The sequence below is a fragment of the Polypterus senegalus genome, chromosome 5 (assembly GCF_016835505.1).
Source record: "Polypterus senegalus isolate Bchr_013 chromosome 5, ASM1683550v1, whole genome shotgun sequence".
Taxonomy (NCBI): Eukaryota; Metazoa; Chordata; class Cladistia; order Polypteriformes; family Polypteridae; genus Polypterus; species Polypterus senegalus.
The window spans coordinates 163670412-163692056 of NC_053158.1; the positions used below are offsets into that span (position 1 = coordinate 163670412).

Sequence of the window (21645 nt, forward strand, 5' to 3'; positions counted from 1 at the left end):
GTCCAGTTACAAAGTGCACCCTGTAAAAGTAGCAACTGGAGAAATGCGACAAAGGAATTATTAACAAAGCTGTCTTTGGCAGTAAACACTGAAATAGTGTTTCTTTTAAAACCACTTTGATAAATGACTTTCATTTTAAAAGCAATATTTTCTATACAATGTAACTGTACTTTAATTTCCAATTGTACCGCGTACTAGGGAGCATCCAGATAACTGACATGTCATTATAACCTGCAAAATGTTTCTTCACAAGCTGTGTTGTTTCGAGAATGGTATATCAATCAAACTTATCAGAAAATGGGATAAAAACTAAAAAGAATCCCTCTTTCTGTCTTTAGCTTTGCATTTGTAGATTGATTTGTTTGTGTAATTTTTTTTTAATAATCTGCTTCCTGGTAATACTAATTCACCAAGTCACACTCTGTTTCTATGGAAGGTTTCCCACCACCTCCCCAGGGCACTAACAATTCCTAACATTTGGCTTCATGGACTTGCCTACATCGGCTGAGTCTGAATATAATCATGTTTTCAGTTGTGTAGAGCGCTAGCAGGCTTAATTTATTTTGTGAAGGGATCCTCTCACATACCGTAAGGGACTTTAATAATCTGTCTCAGAAGTGGGCCAATTTAGCCAGACCTTTCTAAACTAAGGAACACACAGTGATTGTGAGTCACACTTTTGTACTTTATCGGCATCCTAATTTGCTTTATAATGTCACTTAGTCTTAAAGGAGTAAATATACAAAAATCTATCTATCTATGTATCTATCTATGTATCTATCTATGTATCTATCTATCTATCTATCTATCTATCTATCTATCTATCTATCTGTCTGTCTGTCTGTCTGTCTGTCTGTCTGTCTGTCTGTCTGTCTGTCTGTCTGTCTGTCTGTCTGTCTGCCTGCCTGCCTGCCTGCCTGCCTGCCTGCCTGCCTACCTGCCTGTTGTACAGTGCCTTTTATATCTGCCTATGTAATATCTAAATATATTTATCTATCCACCTATTTTCAGCCCTTGATCTATTTAGTATAGGGTCTTACATTTCCAAAGACTATTCTTACAAAACCCTGGCATGAGGCAGGTAAAAATCCTATATTTGACCCCAGACCATACAGGGCACACTCACTCACATACCTATATTCATTCATATAGCCTAATCTAGAGCTACCAAAGAGCCTGGAGTACAAATCTTTGGGATTTTGGAGCAGCATAAATCAATACGGACAATTTATTCACATTATTATGTCAATTGTGTGGGATTAGATTAGGTGTATCTTATATAAACAAAATATCTATACATGAATGCATCATTTGAAGCAGTTGGTTTAACATGAATACACTTAGATATTTTCATCACATTAGTGAATATAACTTGTACGGTTGAGATGTTAAATTTGTGCGTCACACTGCCTGTAGGTACTGTTGTGGAATCTGGTGGCTTTGGTTTTGATTGACCTGAGCCATTTTCCACATGGCAGGTGAGTAAAGTGACTTAAATTAGGCTTAACATTTCATAGTGGAATGTGGAAAATGAATGGGGCTTTTGGGTTGGAGCCAGTGCTTCTAGAGGAAGTGTTCCTAATTCTCTGTAGATGCTTCTTGTCCTATGCCGGCACTGAGAATGCACAAACTGGACACAGCCAGTGACCAGCCTAGGATTCGAATCTAGTGTTTTGGAGTTGTGATACAGCAATGTTTACTATTCCACCTCCATGACACATTAAAATTAGGACAACTGACTCATTATTCATCCATCCATTTTCTGTATTTATTGCAGAACGTGGTGCAACGCTGGCTTCTGTTGCAGGCCAGAGGCTAGCCCATCTACTGTACACACACACAACTGTACTCTGTCACAACCAACAAATGTAGATTAAATTTTACAATATGCCTATAAGCTGTGGACGGAAAGAGAAATTTAGGTAGGAAGCCCATCGGAGCATTTAAGAAAAATGGCTTAAAATTATGAATTAAATGAGGTCAAAGTGCAGTAAGATGATAAAATTAAACGCTGTGCTACAATACTGCAATGTTTTATTAAAATAGCACAGGAATATGTAAAATATGCAACATTATAGTAGAGGCAATGTATTTAATATGCATATGTTGCTGTTAATCCTTATTATATTAAATTCCTAAAACATTTTCTTTTGTTTTGTAACACACAGGCCCTTTTTAAGATGGAGGGCTCTTCCCCTTAATGGTAACATATGCAGACATTGCATTTCCATGTTCATTGGTAATTTGTTTCTGCTGCTTTAGCCCCTTAATGTTATCATAATCGGCTCATTTCACCATCGCATGCCGTGTGGACCTAATAGGTGTTCATTTTTGCCCTGTTGCTGTCAGGCTGTATGATGCCCCCTCCCACTGTGCTGTTCCTTTGTATATCATTGTTACTATATTGTGTGTACAATGCTAGATCTCACATTTACTGTATGCAATAATAAATAGTTAGCAGTTTATTTTTATGGCTCTGAATTTTCTTTTTCTATTCAATGTTACTGCTGGAGCAAGTGAATTCTTCACTGGGAATCATAAAGTTCTAAATATGTAAAATTGCCCTATTACCAGTGGTACCATCAATAGGTGTTTTGCTCCATACTGAAGAGTCCTGTGTTTAAGTTCTTTAGAAATGTGTTAGGGTTGGGGGCTCTTCACTGTGCCAGTTAGTAATTTATTGACAATGCTCCTCCTCCACCTTCAGCACAGGGTATGCTTGTGTAATGCAAAATGGCAGATGTGGGATGTTTTTGTGGGATCCCACCATAATCTGGATGTGCTACAGAAGTAACCACTGTCTGAGTCCCAACCACAGAAAACAATATTATAGTAGCAGCAAGCAAAGTGAAGTTAAGAAGAAATCCTGACTGTCTGTTACTTGTTTTTGCCGGATACATTTCACATTTTTGTTGACTTAAGAGGACGTTGACTTAAGTTCCCTCCAAAGAACTATAACCTGATCATAGGCTCTGAAAACAATAAAGTGCTCTGAATCTGTGCTTTTGGTCGTGGTCCCTGCCAGACGCACACCTAGTCTTGGTGGTTTAGTGTACCAATTTGCACCCTTGCTTGCCCTCCTTATTTCATTTTTACAGGCACATTTCTTCGCTTCCCTTTGCTAAATGTGCTCCAGCTGTTTTTCAGCATCACATCCTTTTATGGTTAGAGCTTTTATGGAATGCTCTTTTTATTACTGTAGTCTGTGTTCTGGGTTTTGTTTTAAACTGCCAAATTTGTACATTGCTTTTTGTTTTTGATTACCATAATGTTTCCATCTGTCTTTATTGTTATGTGATGTAATCGCTGCTCTAAGGAACTAGTTACTAGTAGCTGCAATCCTTTCAGCTCCTAATTGACGTTATATAAAAAGTCCAATTCAATTAAGTGGATATAGAAATGTGATTACACATCAATTAGCCTTGATCCTGTGCAGTATGAGACGCTCGATGGAAAGAAATGAACGGATTAAGCAATCTTTCACATCCTCTAAGTTTACAGTTGCATCATCTGCACTGACTCCCTGTGCAAAGGGAGTCCAAACAGAGTGCAGTGGGGAAGTGTGTGGAGCGCCATTAATACAGTAGGCAGTCTCAGTGTCTTTACGCCAAATGTATTGCAGCTTAAAGTCTTACCTGCTGTGCCTCCCAGCCATCGTCACTTCTCCAAATAGAAACATTCTCATTTCAATCTTGGTGAACATCATTATTACATTTAAAAAAAAAAAATTAGAAGTAGCTCTAATACTTACATTAGAGTAGCTGATGCTGCAGTGTGAACAACTTTATACAGATGTTAGCATTGCACTTAAATATTGTTTTTTTTTTCCTTTGTCTTTTCTTAATGACTTAGTAAACCAGAGATCAAAGTGCAAGTGAAAAAAAGAGTGACTTGATATGCTAAGTAGCTCATACAATAGGACAAAAATTACCTTTTTATTATGGTTATTAAGCATATGTGTGTAAGATAGGATGACACGGATATATGATTTTGCCTTTCATAATAAGAATATATGTGTTCATGTGTGAGATTGCAATCCTGGTATTAAGATGGCATATACTGTATGTGTATGCCGGCTAGACATCTCAGGCACATTTTTATGCATTGTGTCCCTGAATTTAACAAGTGTTCCATTTTTAATCAGCCGGTCATTTCATAAATCAGCACAAAATGCTGAAGAGGACCTGCTTCCACAACAATGCTCTTCGATTAAATATACATATTTGAAAGTACATGAAACTCCATGGGATACCCGTCCATCACTCTTTGATCTTGATCTGCATCTGGCACTTTTGCAGGAGTAATGAGACGTGTCCTAGTTTGAAACTCTGAAAATCTGGTCAGTCTTACATATAAGGCTGAAATTATGGTGACTTGTGGGTGTGATTGTGCTTCTGATTTTAGAATAATAATATGTGATATTGTTATCTTGATATTAAGATAACATCATTTGTGTGCATAATTTTATAACTATACACCTGAAATTGTGAAAATGTGTATTTGATATTAGAATCATCAGTGTGTGTGACTGATTATAATATTAGGATATACATTTGTAAGATTGCATGATTGTACTCTTAAAATTAGGGTGATGTTTATGTGAATGTCTTAAAATTTAGATAAAATATGTGTGAGTGATTGTAATCCTGGTACTGAGGTGTTATACATTATGTGTTTGTGTGTGTGTGTAAAGCTGTATATGACTGAACTCCTGAAACTAGGAAGTTATTGTTTTGTTGAGATGATACTGGGATGACTTATGTGGTGATTCTGATCCTGAGATTAAGATGACATATTTGTGGTAATGATGATAAGTGTGTGTATGTTTGTGTTTATGTTTTCTAGCTCCTTTATAAAATGACATTTACAATATTATAGGCTTACTGGGGGGCAAGCCCCATGGCACCTTCGGCTCCCAACCCCCAGTTGCGGCCAATCTGCCGCTTGCATTGTGAAGAGAGGGGCTGAACGCACCCCAAGGAGACATGGTCGCTCCTACGAAACCCCCTTTTAAACGGTGACACAATGCAAAACAAATAGTTTTTTTTTTACCTCCTCTTTGCTTGATCAGCTGCTGGTTTACTGCTGCTGTGCCGCATGATCTGCATCTCGCACGGTGCTTAAAACATTTAAAAACCTGTACACCAGCTCTCTTTGTCTTTTACTGTATTTCCGGCCCCAGGCATGGTTTAATCTCTTGGCACTCTTGGTTAAGTTTCGTCTCGCGGGACGTGAGTTCTTAAAATTTTTGAGTGTATAATAATATAAGAATAAGAAACTGAAAATCTAACAACATCTCATTAAAGTTCAATACATGCTGAAAAGAATGACACCAAACATATATATGTAGGTTTTAAAATAAGCCTGATTTAAAGCGTAACAAAATATGTGACCTAAAATCATCACATAAACCTGTTGCAATTTTAGGCTTAGTATTTTATATATATATATATAGAGTAGATTTGTTAAAACCAGAACTATATTGTAAATTGTAAAGGTAAACTTCATTTCATGAGCTTACTCTGTAGGCTTATCGTTGGTCATTTTCCCCAAACTGTATGATTTGAGTGCAGGTCAACTAAATCAAATCAGAATTATTTTTTATCACCATGCACCATCACAAAGTGTTTAACAGGCCAAGGATTCAGTTAAAATTATCCATACCTGTGTTGACCAGTATGTTAAATGCTAGTAATGCACCATTTTTTCACACAGGAAACCCTGGCGATATATCTGCAGTCATCATTGCTGTGATCACACAAAGGCAGTGTAATCATCTGAGTATAGTGAGTGTTTACCTTTAAGGTGCATACTAACTTAAAATCATGGAACATTTGGGACATATCATGATTAGTGTTAGTTTCATCATTCTTGTTTTTGTATTTAACATGTATTGAGCTATTGTAAAAATACATATTTGTGATGATTATATTGATATCCCAATGCTGTGAAGCAAGCATCCATCTTCACAGTCTTCCACAGCCATTCCTGCCCTTCAGAACAGGACTTCCAATTGAATCTAAGCATGTTTGGGCTTGACCCGTTCTTGGAATGGGAGACCATCTAGGAGAAGCTTGGGTTGCTGCTGGAAGAGATGTTGGTGAATCCAGCAGGGGGTGCTCGCGCTGTGGTCTGTGTGTGGACATCAATGCCCCAGTGCAGCGACAGGGACCATGAGCTGTAAAAAAAAAAAAAAACAAAACTGCATCGTCTTCCAGAGGTCCAAACTTTCTATGTTTATCAAAGCTCCCTGGGCATCTTTTGAAAAGAGTAGTATTCCCTGTATCTAAATGACCACCTCTCTCACCCCTTCACCACCTGTTAGATAATGTCTAGTGAGTGTACTTGCACAAGAATAGTTGCTGTTTCATCTCTAGGTGGATGCTACAAATTGGTAGAAGATGAAGTGCCTCCCCAATGTCTGTAAAAAGTGTTTTGACTAGCTAGAAAAGCGCTATATAAATAAAATTAACTCATCTGTTATTATGTTGGTTTGAATGAAATCTCACTAAACTGTACCTGAACAAGGCAGTTCAGCATACTGCCACTTGATCTCAGGAGGTGTTAGGACCCACCAAGGTGATGACTTCTTTTACAGATTACTTTCACATTTGATGAATTGCTCTTTGTGTTTAACTTTGGAGCCTTGCCATCTTAGCTGCTTTTGTCAGAGATGTGAGTGAGCCATAGCCAATATGTTGCTGGGCTCTGCAGTGTTTGTGAATCAGTCCATGGAAGGGCCCAGCATGTGGAGAGCACTAAGTAAAGCCTACTGCCATCTTTCTCCTTTGAAGTGCAGATAATCAGTGCTGAACAAGGCCAAGAATTTCAGTTCTGATTCTGTTGTTCTTTAGAGTATTATTTATGAACAGCTGGTGGATGAATTTTAACATGGGCAATCAGCTTTAGACCGTGTTGTGAGTAGAACACTTACATCAAACAATCAATTAATTCCTTCTGCTTTTATTAACAGCTTCTTTAATCCAGTGTAATACAAAAGTGAAAGCTGTTGATTAAATATTAATCCAAGTCCAGAGCAGTCTGGGGCCTTGGCTGCATTAACCTAGATGGCACTATAGGCTGTTTTTTTCCTAAGAGATTTCAAACTCTTATACAATGATAATTTAGAGTTAAGGTTTTGTTTCTGCAATAGACCACTTAAAAGGAACACCAATAGAGCCAGCTAACCACAAGTGCAGACTCCACAGTGGAATGATATTGTACTTACCACAGTTTCTGCCAACCACAAATGGCAGGACATTGCATTTAGGAGCAACCATTTTTCCACTTCTTGGTAGAGCTATTTTCTGACTTACTGCAGTCACACCTGGTATTGCTAATGGTTCGGATTCAGTGAGAGTTTGGAAGATCCTCAATGGGAAACATCAATCATTTAACAAATGTAGAAGCAAGCAAGTTCCTCTTAAAAATGCAACTACTTTATCAATTCATTCATTATTAAAAGCACCTTTATGCTGCTCAGGGTGACTTGGGCCAGAGCTGACACTGGCAGTCTTGGGCACAAGGCATGAATCAACCCTGGACAGTTCACCAGTCAATCACAGCACACACTCGCTTTCACAGATGTTAGTTGACATGATGCATATGCCTGAAGAAAAAATAGAGCTCCCAAAAAAGAAAACATTCGGTCACATAGAGAACATGCAAACTCCACACAGACATGGCCTGGGCCTGAACTCTAGGGCAGCAGCTTTGTTTTTCATTTTTCTTCTGCCATTCCACACTGTCACCTTACTAACTCCTCCATAGTTACAGGAACATCATGGACAATGGCACCTTCAGCCTTGATGGTCATTATAGACTACAGTACTAGTTTCACACCCTTAAACGTAGGCCTGAAAGTGAGTTTGAATGAATCTGCCCAGGTTCTGTCAATTATCCCACTGTAAAATAAAGGTCTAAAAACTTATCAAATATGTCAGTTTTTCAAGCCAGGGTGTCCCATAGGTTACATTGTAAAATGCCAGGGCCAACTATGTTTGTTTTTTTTTTGTTTTTTTTATAGAAAACGCTTACATTTAGAACACAGTTTCTCATGGCAAATGTATATACCATGTTAGTGAAGAAATAACCTCAATTTGAAAAGTACAGAACTTTCAGTATGTTCTTTGTCATTAAAATGCCAGTAGAGTAGGGGGAGCGTCAAAAAGAAGGGAATGTCCATAGAGGAACTAGAATAAACGTGTTACACCCATTGTGTCTCATTTTGCTTTCCACTAAATTACAGTAAGTCAAATCATTGTGGAAGTGAGTGTTTTTAGGCCTATGAATGTAGCAGTAACATCTGCAATTTAGAATGCATCAGTGCAGAGAAGGTTGTCAAAATGAAGCTCACGTGTTTTTGTGTGGTGTTTTGCTGCTCTGCACTGTGCAGTGTGCTTATTTGATGACTGGATTTATGTTAAAAAAATCTGCAGCAAATTGTTGAGTCTGTGCAAATATTAAATCTTTTGCTTCAACTAGATGTAGGAACTTATTAAAAAAAGATGTAATTTCACATAAAAACATATGTAACTTTGTGCCTGGCTGCAAAAGGTTTGAAAAAAGGTTGAGATATTTACAAGACAGAGTCCAAAACAGAACTGATCAAGAGGCGGTAAGATGACGGTTTTCAAGGTTGAGAGAGGAAATGAAGTCATCCAGGCCAGAACCGGAAGTGACATCTTCAAGACCGGAAGTGGCATCAGGGGCGCCGGAACCAGAAGTGACATGATCAATGGTGCTGGAAAGTGATGTCATCAGTGGTGCCAGAAACAGATGGGATTTCCCAAGAATGGTCTGTAAGAGACTAAGAGAGACAGTCAGCACACTCTGCCACTCCCTGGTCTGGCATAGTATTACCGTTACTTAAACCCTTTAGCTGCCTCCTAATCGCACATGTGTGACCATATATAAATAAGTTATCGTGTATATCTATGCTAAATGCTATTACTCAAGTTGATGTTGTAGCTCTTATAGGAGAACAATGGGGAGATCTTAAATTCACCTCTGATTTAATCTCTGGCCAAGCAGTTCACAGCTGAATAATTCAGTCAGACTATCCATGCTTCAATCTGTAATGTACTTGGATATCCTTTGGACATTAAACAGAACCTGCTGCTGCATGAAGGGACACTATTTGGATTTCTCATGATAATTAGAATTTGGACAGATAAGAGGAGAGCATTCAGCCAACCAATCAGGGTTAGTTAGCTAATATCTGAATTGACACAAAATTTCAACCGAATACTTTTTAGAAGTTGTCAGCTATGAGACTTAGTGTTTGACTCCGGTTTCTCCTAACCCTTTTTGTGTAGAAGTACTTCTAGGGTAAGTCTGAAATGCACATCTCCTCAATTTCCATTGCTGTTATCAAGTATATGATTCAATGACTAAAATAATTCTCCTGGCTTAGTTCTATCAATGCATTTAAAAATTTGAAACATTAGGTCCCTACATAGCCTTCTCTGCCCAAGACTGAAGAGGTTTGGTTAGAGTACCATAGGTCCTTTAGTCACAGGCTCAAAAGATGCACTTAGATGATAATTTCTGCACAGATTTTAGAGTCACTATATATATATATATATATATATATATATATATATATATATATTTATATATACACTATATACAGTAATCTCTCCTCGATCGTGGGGGTTTTGTTCCAGAACCCCCCGCAATAGGTGAAAATCCGCGACGTAGAAACCATATGTTTCTATGGTTATTTTTATAAATTTTAAGCCCTTATAAACTCTCCCACACTGTTAACATTATTAGAGCCCTCTAGACATGAAATAACACCCTTTAGTCAAAAGTTTAAACTGTGCTCCATCACAAGACAGAGATGGCAGTTCTTTCTCACAATTAAAAGAATGCAAACATATCTTCTCTTCAAAGGAGCACCGTCAGGAGCAGAAAATGTCAGAGAGATAGAGCGTGAGATAAGAAAAGCAAACAATCAAAAAATCAATACGTGCTTTTAAGTATGCCAAAGCACGTGATAAAGCGGCATTTTGTAGGGGAGCGTCCGTATTCTCTAGGCAAACAGCCCCTCTGTTCACACCCCCTCTGTCAGGCGCAGAGAATGTCAGAGAGGGTGAGAGAGAGAGAAAAGCAAACAATCAAGCACCGCGCGGGAAGCATATCTTATATCACTGAGGAGTTTTAGTTAATATGTAATACATGCTCTGATTAAGTAGCTTCTAAGCCATCCGCCAATAGCGTCCCTTGTATGAAATCAACTGGGCAAACAAACTGAGGAAGCATGTACTTTAAATTAAAAGACCCATTGTCCGCAGAAATGTGTGAACCAGTGAAAAATCTGTGATATATATTTAGATATGCTTACATTTAAAATCCGCGATGGAGTGAAGCCGGGAAAGTCGAAGCGTGATATAGCGAGGGATTACTGTGTGTGTGTGTGTATATATGTATATATATATATATATATATATATATATATATATATATATATATATATATATACACCTGTATGTATTTTTTTTTATTTCAGCATAGTGACCAGACCTACACATATAGTAATATGTTTTATTTATATAGCACCTTTCCAATGTTCAAGGTGCTTAGTCTAGCTGCAGTATCTGGAGTACTCCATGTCTCACCAGTTAGTCTGATTTGTCTTTTATTGTATTTAGGTGAAAAATGAGTGAGGGTGTTTTTGTTAATCAGAACTAGAACATATAGATATAGAAAAACCTTGCACCCACATGCTGACCTGGGTGGTCACATCTAATAAAAAGAATTAGCTATGTTACTTTAAAAGGCTCAGGATGTCTTTTTATTTCCCTGGAGATGTGCAGAAATCACATTTAATTTAGCATTGTTCTGGACAGAATGAAAGAGTGAATCCTGTATTGGATCTTGATTTATTACCATAATAAAGAGCCACCAAGTTTTTAAAACAGCTTTTTTCCTTCCTGATTTCTTGATGGCCAAGCCCAGCCCTCTTCTTTCTTTGTTCGAAGTGATTACATCTGTGCAGGGCACAAGCCTAAATCATCAAGAGGCATTGTGGTTCTCTTTTTGGTTGCACTAATGAAAATGCTCCTTATTGGCAGCAGTAGAAATTTATGGAGGGCATGTAACTGCTTTTATATACGTCTTTCAGGTCCAGTGGTGCCTCCATGCTTGGGGACAGCCCTGCCTTTAAATTTAATACCAGCACCTGCTTCTGATTGGCAACCAGCTGATGTTCTAGAAATAAAACAGCAAGGGCCACACAGAAATACGGCCCATCTGTTACGAAATATACCATGTGCACGCTACATAGATACAGCTAGAAAGCCAAGTCGGGCACTCAGTTATAAGACCACATGCTTCAGTCCTGACTATAATTTATTAATAGCATTATAGCATTTTCTTGAGTCCCTTCAAAAGAAAAGAAAAATGTTCTTTGCGCATTATACTTGGCATAGCTTAGAAAAATCTAATTAGAATACATTTTAGGGAAAAAATGTTGCAAGCATAAGCTTTTTTTATGCAGATGCATAGACAATAATAACTTTACCCTCGATTAAACATCAAAATAGTATTTACAATACAGATCCATTCCTTATCAAATCTGCCAGTAATCTATGAAGACAATTTTAAACAGAAAACTTTTGGAATAAGTAACCTTTGTGTTCTCTCACATTATTTGCTTACTTCTTAAACTTGCATCACTGCTATGTCACTTAATCAATTAGTGTATGAAATTGTTATGGGCCACAAATGCTGTTTTATATAGCAGTGTATGTTTAAAATATGGAAATTGACTTCTACCAGCATGCAACAAAGGGGTGATGGTTGGTGGAAGGTGATCTTCTGAGCCTTTCATCTCGCTGTATTATGTAGTAACTTTTAAGGCAAAAAAATTATAATATGTACTGAACCTAAACATCAATTATATTAATATCAATATTTAGCGCAAATCTCAGAATACCTGATCACATGAGCTTTATTTTTTTTGTAAACAAGAACACCATTTTATTTTTAACTGTAAATACAAGAACGTTATTAACATGTCAGTATGTATTTCTGACTGTGCAGTGGGGAGTTGCCTTTGGAAGTTGTACTTACATTTTCATCATAATGTCAATTGCATGGATTTTGATTCAGTGAGGTTTGAAAAAAATAAAGCCTCAATACAAGAGTACAGGATGCTGCCTCAAGGATTCAGCATCCTAGGTTTAGTTTTTTGTGCCTGCTTTTATTGTATTTTTGGTGCTCGAACAATTTAACATCTGTGGCAGAGCGACGGGCACTGAGCAGGCTCCTGTCAATCGTGGAGAATCCACTGAACAGGATCATCTCCAGGCAGAGGAGCAGCTTCAATGACAGACTGCTGTCACCGTCCTGCTCCACTGACAGGCTGAGGAGATTGTTCCTCCCCTACACTATGTGACCCTTCAATTCCACCCATGGGAGTAAACGTTAACATTATTCAAAGGTATTGTCTGTTTTTGCCTGAATTTTTATTACTCTTTAATTTTTTTTTTTTTTAAATCAGTATGTCACTGCTGGATTATGTGAATTTCCCCTTGGGATTAATAAAGTATCTATCTATCTATCTATCTATCTATCTATCTGTCTGTCTGTCTGTCTGATTTCCCTGTCTGCTTGGTTTTTCTGTCATCATCCCCAAAAACACGTATGCTTGGTTAGTTGGTCATATTCCTGATTGGCCTATGCGGATGTGCATGAGCGTGCCCTGTGATGAATGATGTGTGTTGTGTTCAATGGTAGGCTCTGGCCCTCACATGACCCTGAATCGATTTAAGCAGGTTTGATAATGCTATATTATAGTAATCTAAGAGTTTTAGAAACAAAGCAGGTAGTCATTCTCAACAGCCCATATCAAAGCAGTGCACTAGAATCTTAAGTTGAAAATGTAAAGCCGGTGATTCGTATAGCTCGTGCACAAGTACTCATATGGAATAGTGCTGTTTTTAGTCTTGCTATGCCTAATCCAGAATACAGTATTGATTAGGGTTTTACTTTTCAGTCTGGAGTGAAACAGTAGGAAGATGGTATACACTGATTTAAAAAGCAGGGTCTACCATTCCCTCTAGCTGCTTCATGATTTTGGTAAAGGTATTTATATACTACAAGGTGATGAAGATTGCCAAAACACTTTCAAAAATTGGTCTGTAGTAAAGGGTCATTGCTTGTTCTATACAAATTTTTGAGTGAGTAAACATACCTTACATTAGACTGGCACCTTCCATTTTGTTGCATTCCATATCCTCCTGGGTTGCACTCTGGCTCCTTGATGGGAACAAACAGGTTCACAAAATGAATGAATGCAATGCATCAGGCTCAGGCTCAAACTACTCTCATAGGTGGTGTTCAACAGAGTCACCCTTCAGGGATCTAAAATCTTTGTTGACAGTATTGTATGAGCACCTTCATAAACCTGATTTTACTTCTTAACTCAGGAAAAAAAAACATTAATTTGCCTTGTAAGTTGAAAATGGAAACAATTGATGTTCATTATGAATTGTTAATTGACCAATCCTTTGCATTTATTTAGAACATACTTTTTGTCTGTCTCTTTTCAAAACTCCTTATTTCACAACTTCTGATAGAGTGACACTCAATTATAGAACAAATGATTGTTTGGCTATGCTGCTATCATTAAAACTAGAATGAGAAATGAGCCTGAGTAACCTCTGGTTTTCAAGGAGAGTGAGCAAAATAATTTTACTCAACACCATGAGTGGCCTCAAACCAGTGTGACTAGAGTCATGCGACTCTTCAATTCCACCCGGGGGAGTAAATGCTAACATTACATTGTCTGCTTTTAAATGCATTTTTATTACTATTTAATTTAATATTGTTTTTTTGTATCAGTATAACTGCTGCCGGAGTATGTGAATTTCCCCTTGGGATTAATAAAGTATCTATCTATCTATCTATCTATCTATCTATCTATCTATCTATCTATCTATCTATCTATCAACATAATATTACTAGGGGGCTCTGCCCCCTTCTCGTTCTCACCCACCCCTGTGTTTGGTTTACCGGATAAACAATTTAAAGAGATTGTTATTTTCATGGGAATTGTTACATATGCATTATGAAATTGTAGGGCTGAACGCACGCTAAGGAGATACGCTCAGATCATCTGCTGGCAAGCTGGTTAGATGTCTGTTAACTTGTTTAAAACTGTTTGTAAGTAAGGTGTGATGTGCAAAAGTCACCTTCGCATGGGTTTTGCTTCCTAAGGTTGTAATGTCTAGTCTCGCATGTCGTCAAAGTGTCTCTCCGAGATGATCAGGTCTCGATCGCCTCACTCAACCCCCCCATAGCTGGCACGATACACTCCTGCTACTTCGCGTCTCTCCCACTTGCATTGTGAAGGGGAGGAGCTGAACGCACGCTAAGGAGAACCGAACGGAACAGCTACTGGCTTTGTGCTGCTGCTGCCGAGGTGCGTGTTCTGCTTGTCGTGCTGTGTGTCGATCATTTAAAAGCCTGTCTCAGTGCCTTGTCTCATGTGACATTAAAGTGTCTCTCGCAGGACGTCAAATTGTCTTCCGAGAAGATCATGTCTCGTCTCCCTGCCAAGATTTTTTTTTTTATAATAGAGAGATATAATAATATATGTAATAATAATTAATTACATTCATATAGCCTTTTCTAATCTACTCAAAGAGGTTTATATAGACAGTCGGGAACCACTTGAACTGCCACCATTGTGTAGCATCCACTTGGATGATGTAACGTTAGCCGTTCTTGTGCCAGATTAGCTGTTCTGAGGTGAAGAAGTGAGGAAGAGAGACATATAGAGACAGGGGATAATTAGCAGGTCAGAATGACCAGGCCGTGATGAGCAGTTTAGCCAGGATATTAGGGTACACCGAAACCTTTTCATGGATCATTTATGATAGATAGTCAAGACCTCAGTTTTATATCTCGTCTGAACAACAGTGGCTGTTTTTACAGCGCAGTGTCTCTATCACTGGATTGGGACATTTAGGATCCACACAGAAACCACAGGGTGAGTGCCTCCTGATGACCTCTCAAACACGTCTTCCAGCAGCAATCCAGCCTTTCCTTGTTGGTCTCAAATTCAAGTACTGGCAAGGCCCAAACATGCCTAGCTTCAGGTGCATTACCTGTTCCGAAGTGCAAGTAGTATGGTTGCTTGGAAAATGTATGCAGGTGAGCATTGTTTTTTGATAAAATGTACTTATTTCCTGAAAATCCCATTACAAATGCATATTTTGGAAGGTAGAAATGGTTCAAAATAAAGAAAAAATTCTCCCAGCTGGTGTTAGGAGGAGTTGAATATTAACCTCCATTTTGCAGTTACTTTGGTGTTAATCCACATCTTTCAGTTCGAGACAGAATTGTACAGATGCTGTCATAGCTTCATAATATCAAAGAGAGCAATTAAAGAAAATTTGGCAGCAAAAAAAATTGGCAAGATTCTTGGCTTAAATGAAAAATACGTGGAATGTTTCATGGATTCTTGATGGGCTGTGTCTTGAAAATAATATTTAAGCCAATTATAGTCGGTTATATTTATGCACATATGGATATTGTAGAGTCCTTTACATGTATTTTGTAAACTGCTAGTGAGTTACGTATAGGAAGGGCTATCGCTTTAACGAGCAGTTGAAAAAGAGGGAAATGAGCAGTTTGATTTTCAAGCAAAAAAGGGTACAAAAACTGATCCTGGGCAATTTAATATTCATGAGAGAGGAATGGGAGGGAAGTGGCAGTGGTTGTTTTGATCAGTAAGACTGAGTGAATAAGAGTGAGTAGTGGTTTAAACCCACAGAGCCAATTCAAAAACTTGGAAGGAGCAAGCATTTCATCTGGATACCTCATTTCATTCTGACAGATTTGATCGAGACATTGTTATATAACATTTTACATCTACATTTTTCTAATTCAGACGAGCTATTTCAGCAGTCCGTTCTGGTCAACTGTGTCAAGCAAGTTGGAGCTGCGTATGTGGCTTGCACCCAGATCTGTTTAACTTCTATACTGTCTGCACCTTCTAGAGTTCCCAGTATGTTTTATGAGCTGGTTTCTCTATGGTGTCATGTTATTTGCAGATACTGAAGCTTCTTTTGGATATACGATGATGGTGTGTAAGGGGTCACACTTTTTTTGTCCTTTGTGATTTACTTTTTCAATGGAGTCCGACCCTTCACTGAAATGTGCCATCATCTCATCTACAATAAAGATTTTTTTTTAATTGAATTGGAACCATGCTTGTAAATGAGAAAAACTAGAGGGCATATATTGACCACTATTGACAATGTATTGAATTAAGTGTAATTGGATTTTCAAAAGTAATTTCCTAAATAGCAGAGTATGGGATTGAAGTCTCCTTACACCTTTGTTGTATTTTTATCATATGTAAAGTTAAAATGAAACCTATACAGTATATCAAGATGACATAGAGAAGACAATTTTCTGTAAATAAGTATATGTATGCATTTAATTAAATGGCTAGAATAAATAAAGCATCATATATGTTTTTACATCTTTTCCTGTATATTATGGAAGACAGTTTTGTTTTTCCACTTGGCTATTAATGCCTTTGTGCAGAATTCAGTAAAGCTATAAAATGTTTTTAATGCAGTAAATGAGCCATCAGAAAAGAACATTGATCAATGATAATAACGTATTTCCTGTATAATGCCTTTTACTTTCTGGTGTTATAAAATGTTCAGAATAATGCTATTTTGTTCATAGTAATGGTTTTAATGAAACTGTATCAAAGTGGACATTTAACAAAAATAGGGCTATTGATTCTAATGCATTCCCTTCTGTCCTTAGCAGCAGGCTTGCTCCCAGCAACCACGACCGGATACAGCGGTTGCGTCAGGAGTTCCAGCAAGCCAAGCAGGATGATGATGTGGAAGAACGCAGACGCACCTACAGTTTTGAGCAGCCATGGGTGAGTGCACAGTTTGCTTGTCCAAGTGGAGTGCCAGAGCTGCTCAACTCTTGCCTTCTGCCCCCCAGCAGCTGCTGCTTCAAACGCTGACCTTAAATCCTCTATGCAGCTTGAAACGCAGTTCTGTAACCCTCTAACAGTTTAACCTCTAACCTCTTTCACAACTCCATCTGTGGTCCATCACCACCTCGCTTGATGTATTGTTATATGTGTCTATCTGCCTGTCACTTTCCATTGCTAGGATGGTACTGGCACACTTCTCCAGCTCTGATCTAGACTTTCTCTTTGAGAATAAGGCCATGTTTAATTCCAGTATCTGATGTGCTGATACAGTAGATTAGTTTCTCCTATGTATTTACTCAATCAAGCTGCAGTTTTTTAACACACTTGTCAAATCCAGTATCGTGTAGCTCAATCCTTTTTGGCACAGAGTTTGAAGAGATCCTGCTGATACTGAACCCTCTTTGATGTCTCTCAGAAGTGTTGCTCTTTTGAATCGCTGAAGGCACATAACTCACTATCCTAAGCTCTATGGTGTTGCAAATGGAAAAGTACTGACTTGTCCTTAGAGGTTAATGTAGGATTATAAAAACAGTATCTATAAAACATTTTTACTATCTTTTTAAAATGGCTGTTTATTACCCAAATTTTTTGCTATTATTATTCTATATCATTGATTAGTGTAGAATTTGACCCGTGTGTACACGTGTGAGCGTGCTTGAGTGCATGGGCCTTGAGGTGGACTGATGCTCTGTCCAGGACTGTTTCCTGCCTTGTGCCTTGCGCTGCTGAGATGCACTTCAACCCCCTGTAACCATGAATTCGATTAAGTGGGTTTGAAATTAAGTGTGCTAACGTTAGACCTGGTTTGGACTGATGGAATGTAAAATGTTTAAAAAAATCCTTATTTAAATAAAAGCTCATGAAATTGACAAAAGCAAATGAATAAAAAGCTTTTAATTGTCTTCATAACCAGGTCACTTCCCATTTAGCCCAGGGTGCTTTGATTGAATAAGACTTAGGACAGTCTGATCAGACTCTTTTAAGGCTTGCTTATTTAAACAGTAAACCTACCTTTGCCCTTCTTCAGTCTTAATTTACTTTGAAGAATGAAACGTTTTATAACCAGAATACCAATATGCCCAGCTATTAGTAGAATCCTGTTTTTTTACAAAGTTTTTGAGGTGAGTTCACATTTATAAAAAAAAGTCCAAAAGAATATGAAACTGAAATTACTTCTTTAATATTTCTTAGCCAAAATCTTGTTGGCCCAGATGTCTGCCACAAGAAGATGAGGTGCATAAAATGGAAACAAACGAGCTACAGTGTCTAACCAGTCAGAGGAGGAGTCCATGCAGCTTTTTTCAATCAATTAGTTGATTTTCCATTAGGTAGGCACCCATTCTAGGATGGCGATCTGCTTTGTACCCACTGCTACCAGAATGTTGGTTTAGATCAATGGGTGGATTTCAGTTTAAAGTAAGGCCCTCAGGTTCCCCCCAGTATTTATGCACTTTGTCATTCATGTTTAAGTGTAACTGAACTGCTCAAGGGTAACAGCATTGGTTATTTTAGTGACAAACATTGAATTAAAAGATGATCTTTACAAAATTGTGGTGAACTTGACTGACTTTGTGAAAAAAGTAATATGATGAGCTCATATATAGACTGCGTTGTCTACATCCTTGCACGTTTGTTTCTTTTTGCACATACATTCATCCAAATTGTCCTGTTGTGGTACAAGACTCTGGTAAGTTGAGATTCCCCCCAAACAGCATGTGGTGAAAGCCTGATCCATAACAGCAGTCCATTACTTGTCACATTCACACCCACGTTTTCTCATGTAAGTCCAATCTGTCAAAATAGCCTTCTCTTTGGGACATCAGAGAAACCCCAGTTGAACACTGAGAGAATGTACTAACTCCAAACAGACATTGTTGAGACTGGAGTTTGAACTTGGGACTTTGAAGCCAACTTCCACTTTTTTTTTTTACATATGACACCCTAAAACCTACTTATCCAAACAGCAAGGTGCAAGGGAAGGGTCCACCCTGGAAAGGACAGCAGTCTGTGTCTGTATTCCTCCATATGTTAAATATAAATCTTTAGAATAGTATAGTAGCCTATAAATCACAAGTAGATTATCAGTGTGTTCAGACATATGTTTTGTTTTTCTCATACAAACAGGCACCCACAGAGAACTGTGACTCAAGTCTTACCAAAATTAGCTTTTGGAGTAACAAGACTCTAATACTTCTGTATGGCATTTTCGATATTTCTCTCGATTTAAAATATGTCACTTTGTGTGATTCTAAAAATAAGTAATAGTTTAAAGTATCCTCTTCTGTTTGGCTAAGCGAGGAAAGAACTTCAAATGCACTGAGGAGTTTGTGTTTGTGAACATAAGGAAGTGTCTGAACCTTTCATTTGCTGGGAACTAAACTACTGAAGGTTAAAGTTCAAACTGGTGTGTATATTTGTTTTATAACAGCTCAAAGCAGACATCGAGGCCTGTCATTTGGTTTCCTGCAGTGAGTGGGAAGGGAATTTTAAGGATGACAGTCTAATTACCTTATGGAATAGAACTATTTCCTAAATTGCAGGTCAAAACGCTGACCCTTTTCTCTAAAACACTAAGTGATTATCTCTGAACCTCAGGGTTTAACTGATTAACAGTGTTTTATGGGCGTGTAAATTTGGTTTGGGTTTGGCTTTTTCTTAATTCAGTTAACATGCAGTTATGATTATTCATTGTTCCTCCTGGTGTATGTTATACTGTGACAGAGGAGCTGTTTCCAGTTTGTCTTAGTGCTTTATTCTGGTGCTCTGCTACATTTTGACAAATCCATTTTGCATTGCACCTTTTGTGATAAAGCCCAACCTGTGCACCAGTTACAGAGAGACCACCAGCCTTCAGTTCTGAAGACACAGATGCTTTTATACAGTACCCATGTAACAACTGTCCTTGCATGGGGAAAGGTTGGGCTATCACACCTTGGGGAAAAAAAAGAAGAATTCCTCTCATGGTCAAACTGCTGATAAGCTGTACCAAGTAAAGCTCAATTAGGAGCAAGGTTAGGGTTAGAGTAAATTCAAAAATATTATTTGCAGTGCATACATAAATAGTGGCAGAAATTTGACAATTTAATAACCCACTGTTAAGTTTACAACTCAAGGACCAAATTATGCATTTATTAACATGGAAGTTCAACCACTGTGTAATGTAAAACAATTTTAACAAAACCTTTTTTTTTCTTTTTCTGAAATTAGACTGGTATCGCGAATAGTGCTTCAGTCTGAGCTCTATAGCCCTAGATATGAATGCTAGCCTGGCCACTGTCTGCATGGAATTTGCTTGTTTTACTGTTACCTGATTGGGGTTTTCATGACAGTTCAGTATCAACTACACCATTTAACCATTTAGTTACGAGCTCTAGAGCTTTGACGCATCAATATTAACCAGTGAACCAAATTAAATAAATTGCAATAAACCATTCACAACATACCTGCTTTTTTTATTCAGCCATCAGTTAACGTTCCAGTTACCCACTAGTGAAGCAAAATATTTAATTTAAATGTCATTTATATAAGAGGTTATTTGTAGAGTGAGTTTACTTTTAATGATTTGTGAATTTTCCTGAATCCTGAAGGGGAAGAAATGAAAGAAGGTAGATTAGGAGTCTGAACTTAAAGTCCACTCTATAAGCACAACTCATCACAAAACTGGCCATGTCTGATAACCACTGGCTGAGAGACACTTTCACCAACCAAGTAGATAAGCTGCTTTAGCAGATGAAGAACTTTTTTTTTTTTTAATTAAAAATATCTATCTATTGGAAGTGAAGTCCGCATTATAAGAAAGTTTTCAGCTTTTTCATCCTACTTCTCTTAAAATGAAAGTCTGTCCTCTCAGTCACCTTTACTGGCTCACCACATATATTTTAGAAATTAAGTGTAGGGCTTTATATTGACACTGTCTTGGTAAAATTGTGCTGGATTCAATATTCTGACCTGCATGCTTCTACCTTGGGATTCACCAACTCATAAGACAAAATGTCATTATTGTTGTTAACAGATCAGTGCAGTTCAGTTTTGTTTAACACATATAGTATGGAGGTGTGGCAGGGTGGCTTGTGATCTAGTGTCTTGAGTTCAGTTTCCATATTCAGATGTTATATCTGTGGAATTTGCGTGGTCTCCACAAAGCCTGCATGGATCTTCCTCCAGGTACTCTTATTTTCCTAAAATATTCCCAAAGAAACACATTTTAAGCCCATGTCACATTACACAACCCTTTCAGTAATTTTCAGTCGTAGCCTTCTTTTACATAGTTTTAGAGTCAGAGGCACTCGGCGGAACTTTTCCAAATTTTATTTTTTCTTTACTTGCAAGGACGGGCTCTGCATGAGAGCTAACAACCATTGAATGCTCATCAAGAAGTTCAGTGCATATAATGAAATGACATGGAATAAGGCACATGGGAGTTTTGGACCATGCAAACAGAAGAGAAGCTTTCTTGTCTGACATTTTCTGTTTCCCACATCACTACAGAATGGAAACAACGAATAAAGGGCTGAGATTGCAGCTGAGCTCGCCATACCTTTTAATCTTTTATGCAGCACATTATTGGCTGCCACAAAAAGGGGCAAGCTCAACTGTGCTGAAAGATCGTCACTCTGTCAGTAAATGTGACACACCCTGCAATTTTCTTTTGTTTAGTCCAATAA

General features: G+C 37.9%; 1 protein-coding gene across 5 annotated transcripts in view; it reads left to right on the top strand.

Moving 5' to 3' along the window:
* The window catches only part of pard3aa (par-3 family cell polarity regulator alpha, a), a 900153-nt gene that overhangs the window by 841839 nt on the left and 36669 nt on the right, over positions 1-21645 (top strand). For 4 of the 5 annotated variants that reach the window (XM_039753567.1, XM_039753563.1, XM_039753566.1 and 1 more), the window contains one exon: positions 16798-16918. In XM_039753567.1, the coding sequence (XP_039609501.1) occupies positions 16798-16918 (121 nt within the window). The remainder of the gene's footprint in view (positions 1-16797; positions 16919-21645) is intronic. The other variant, XM_039753564.1, reaches the window with a different exon arrangement.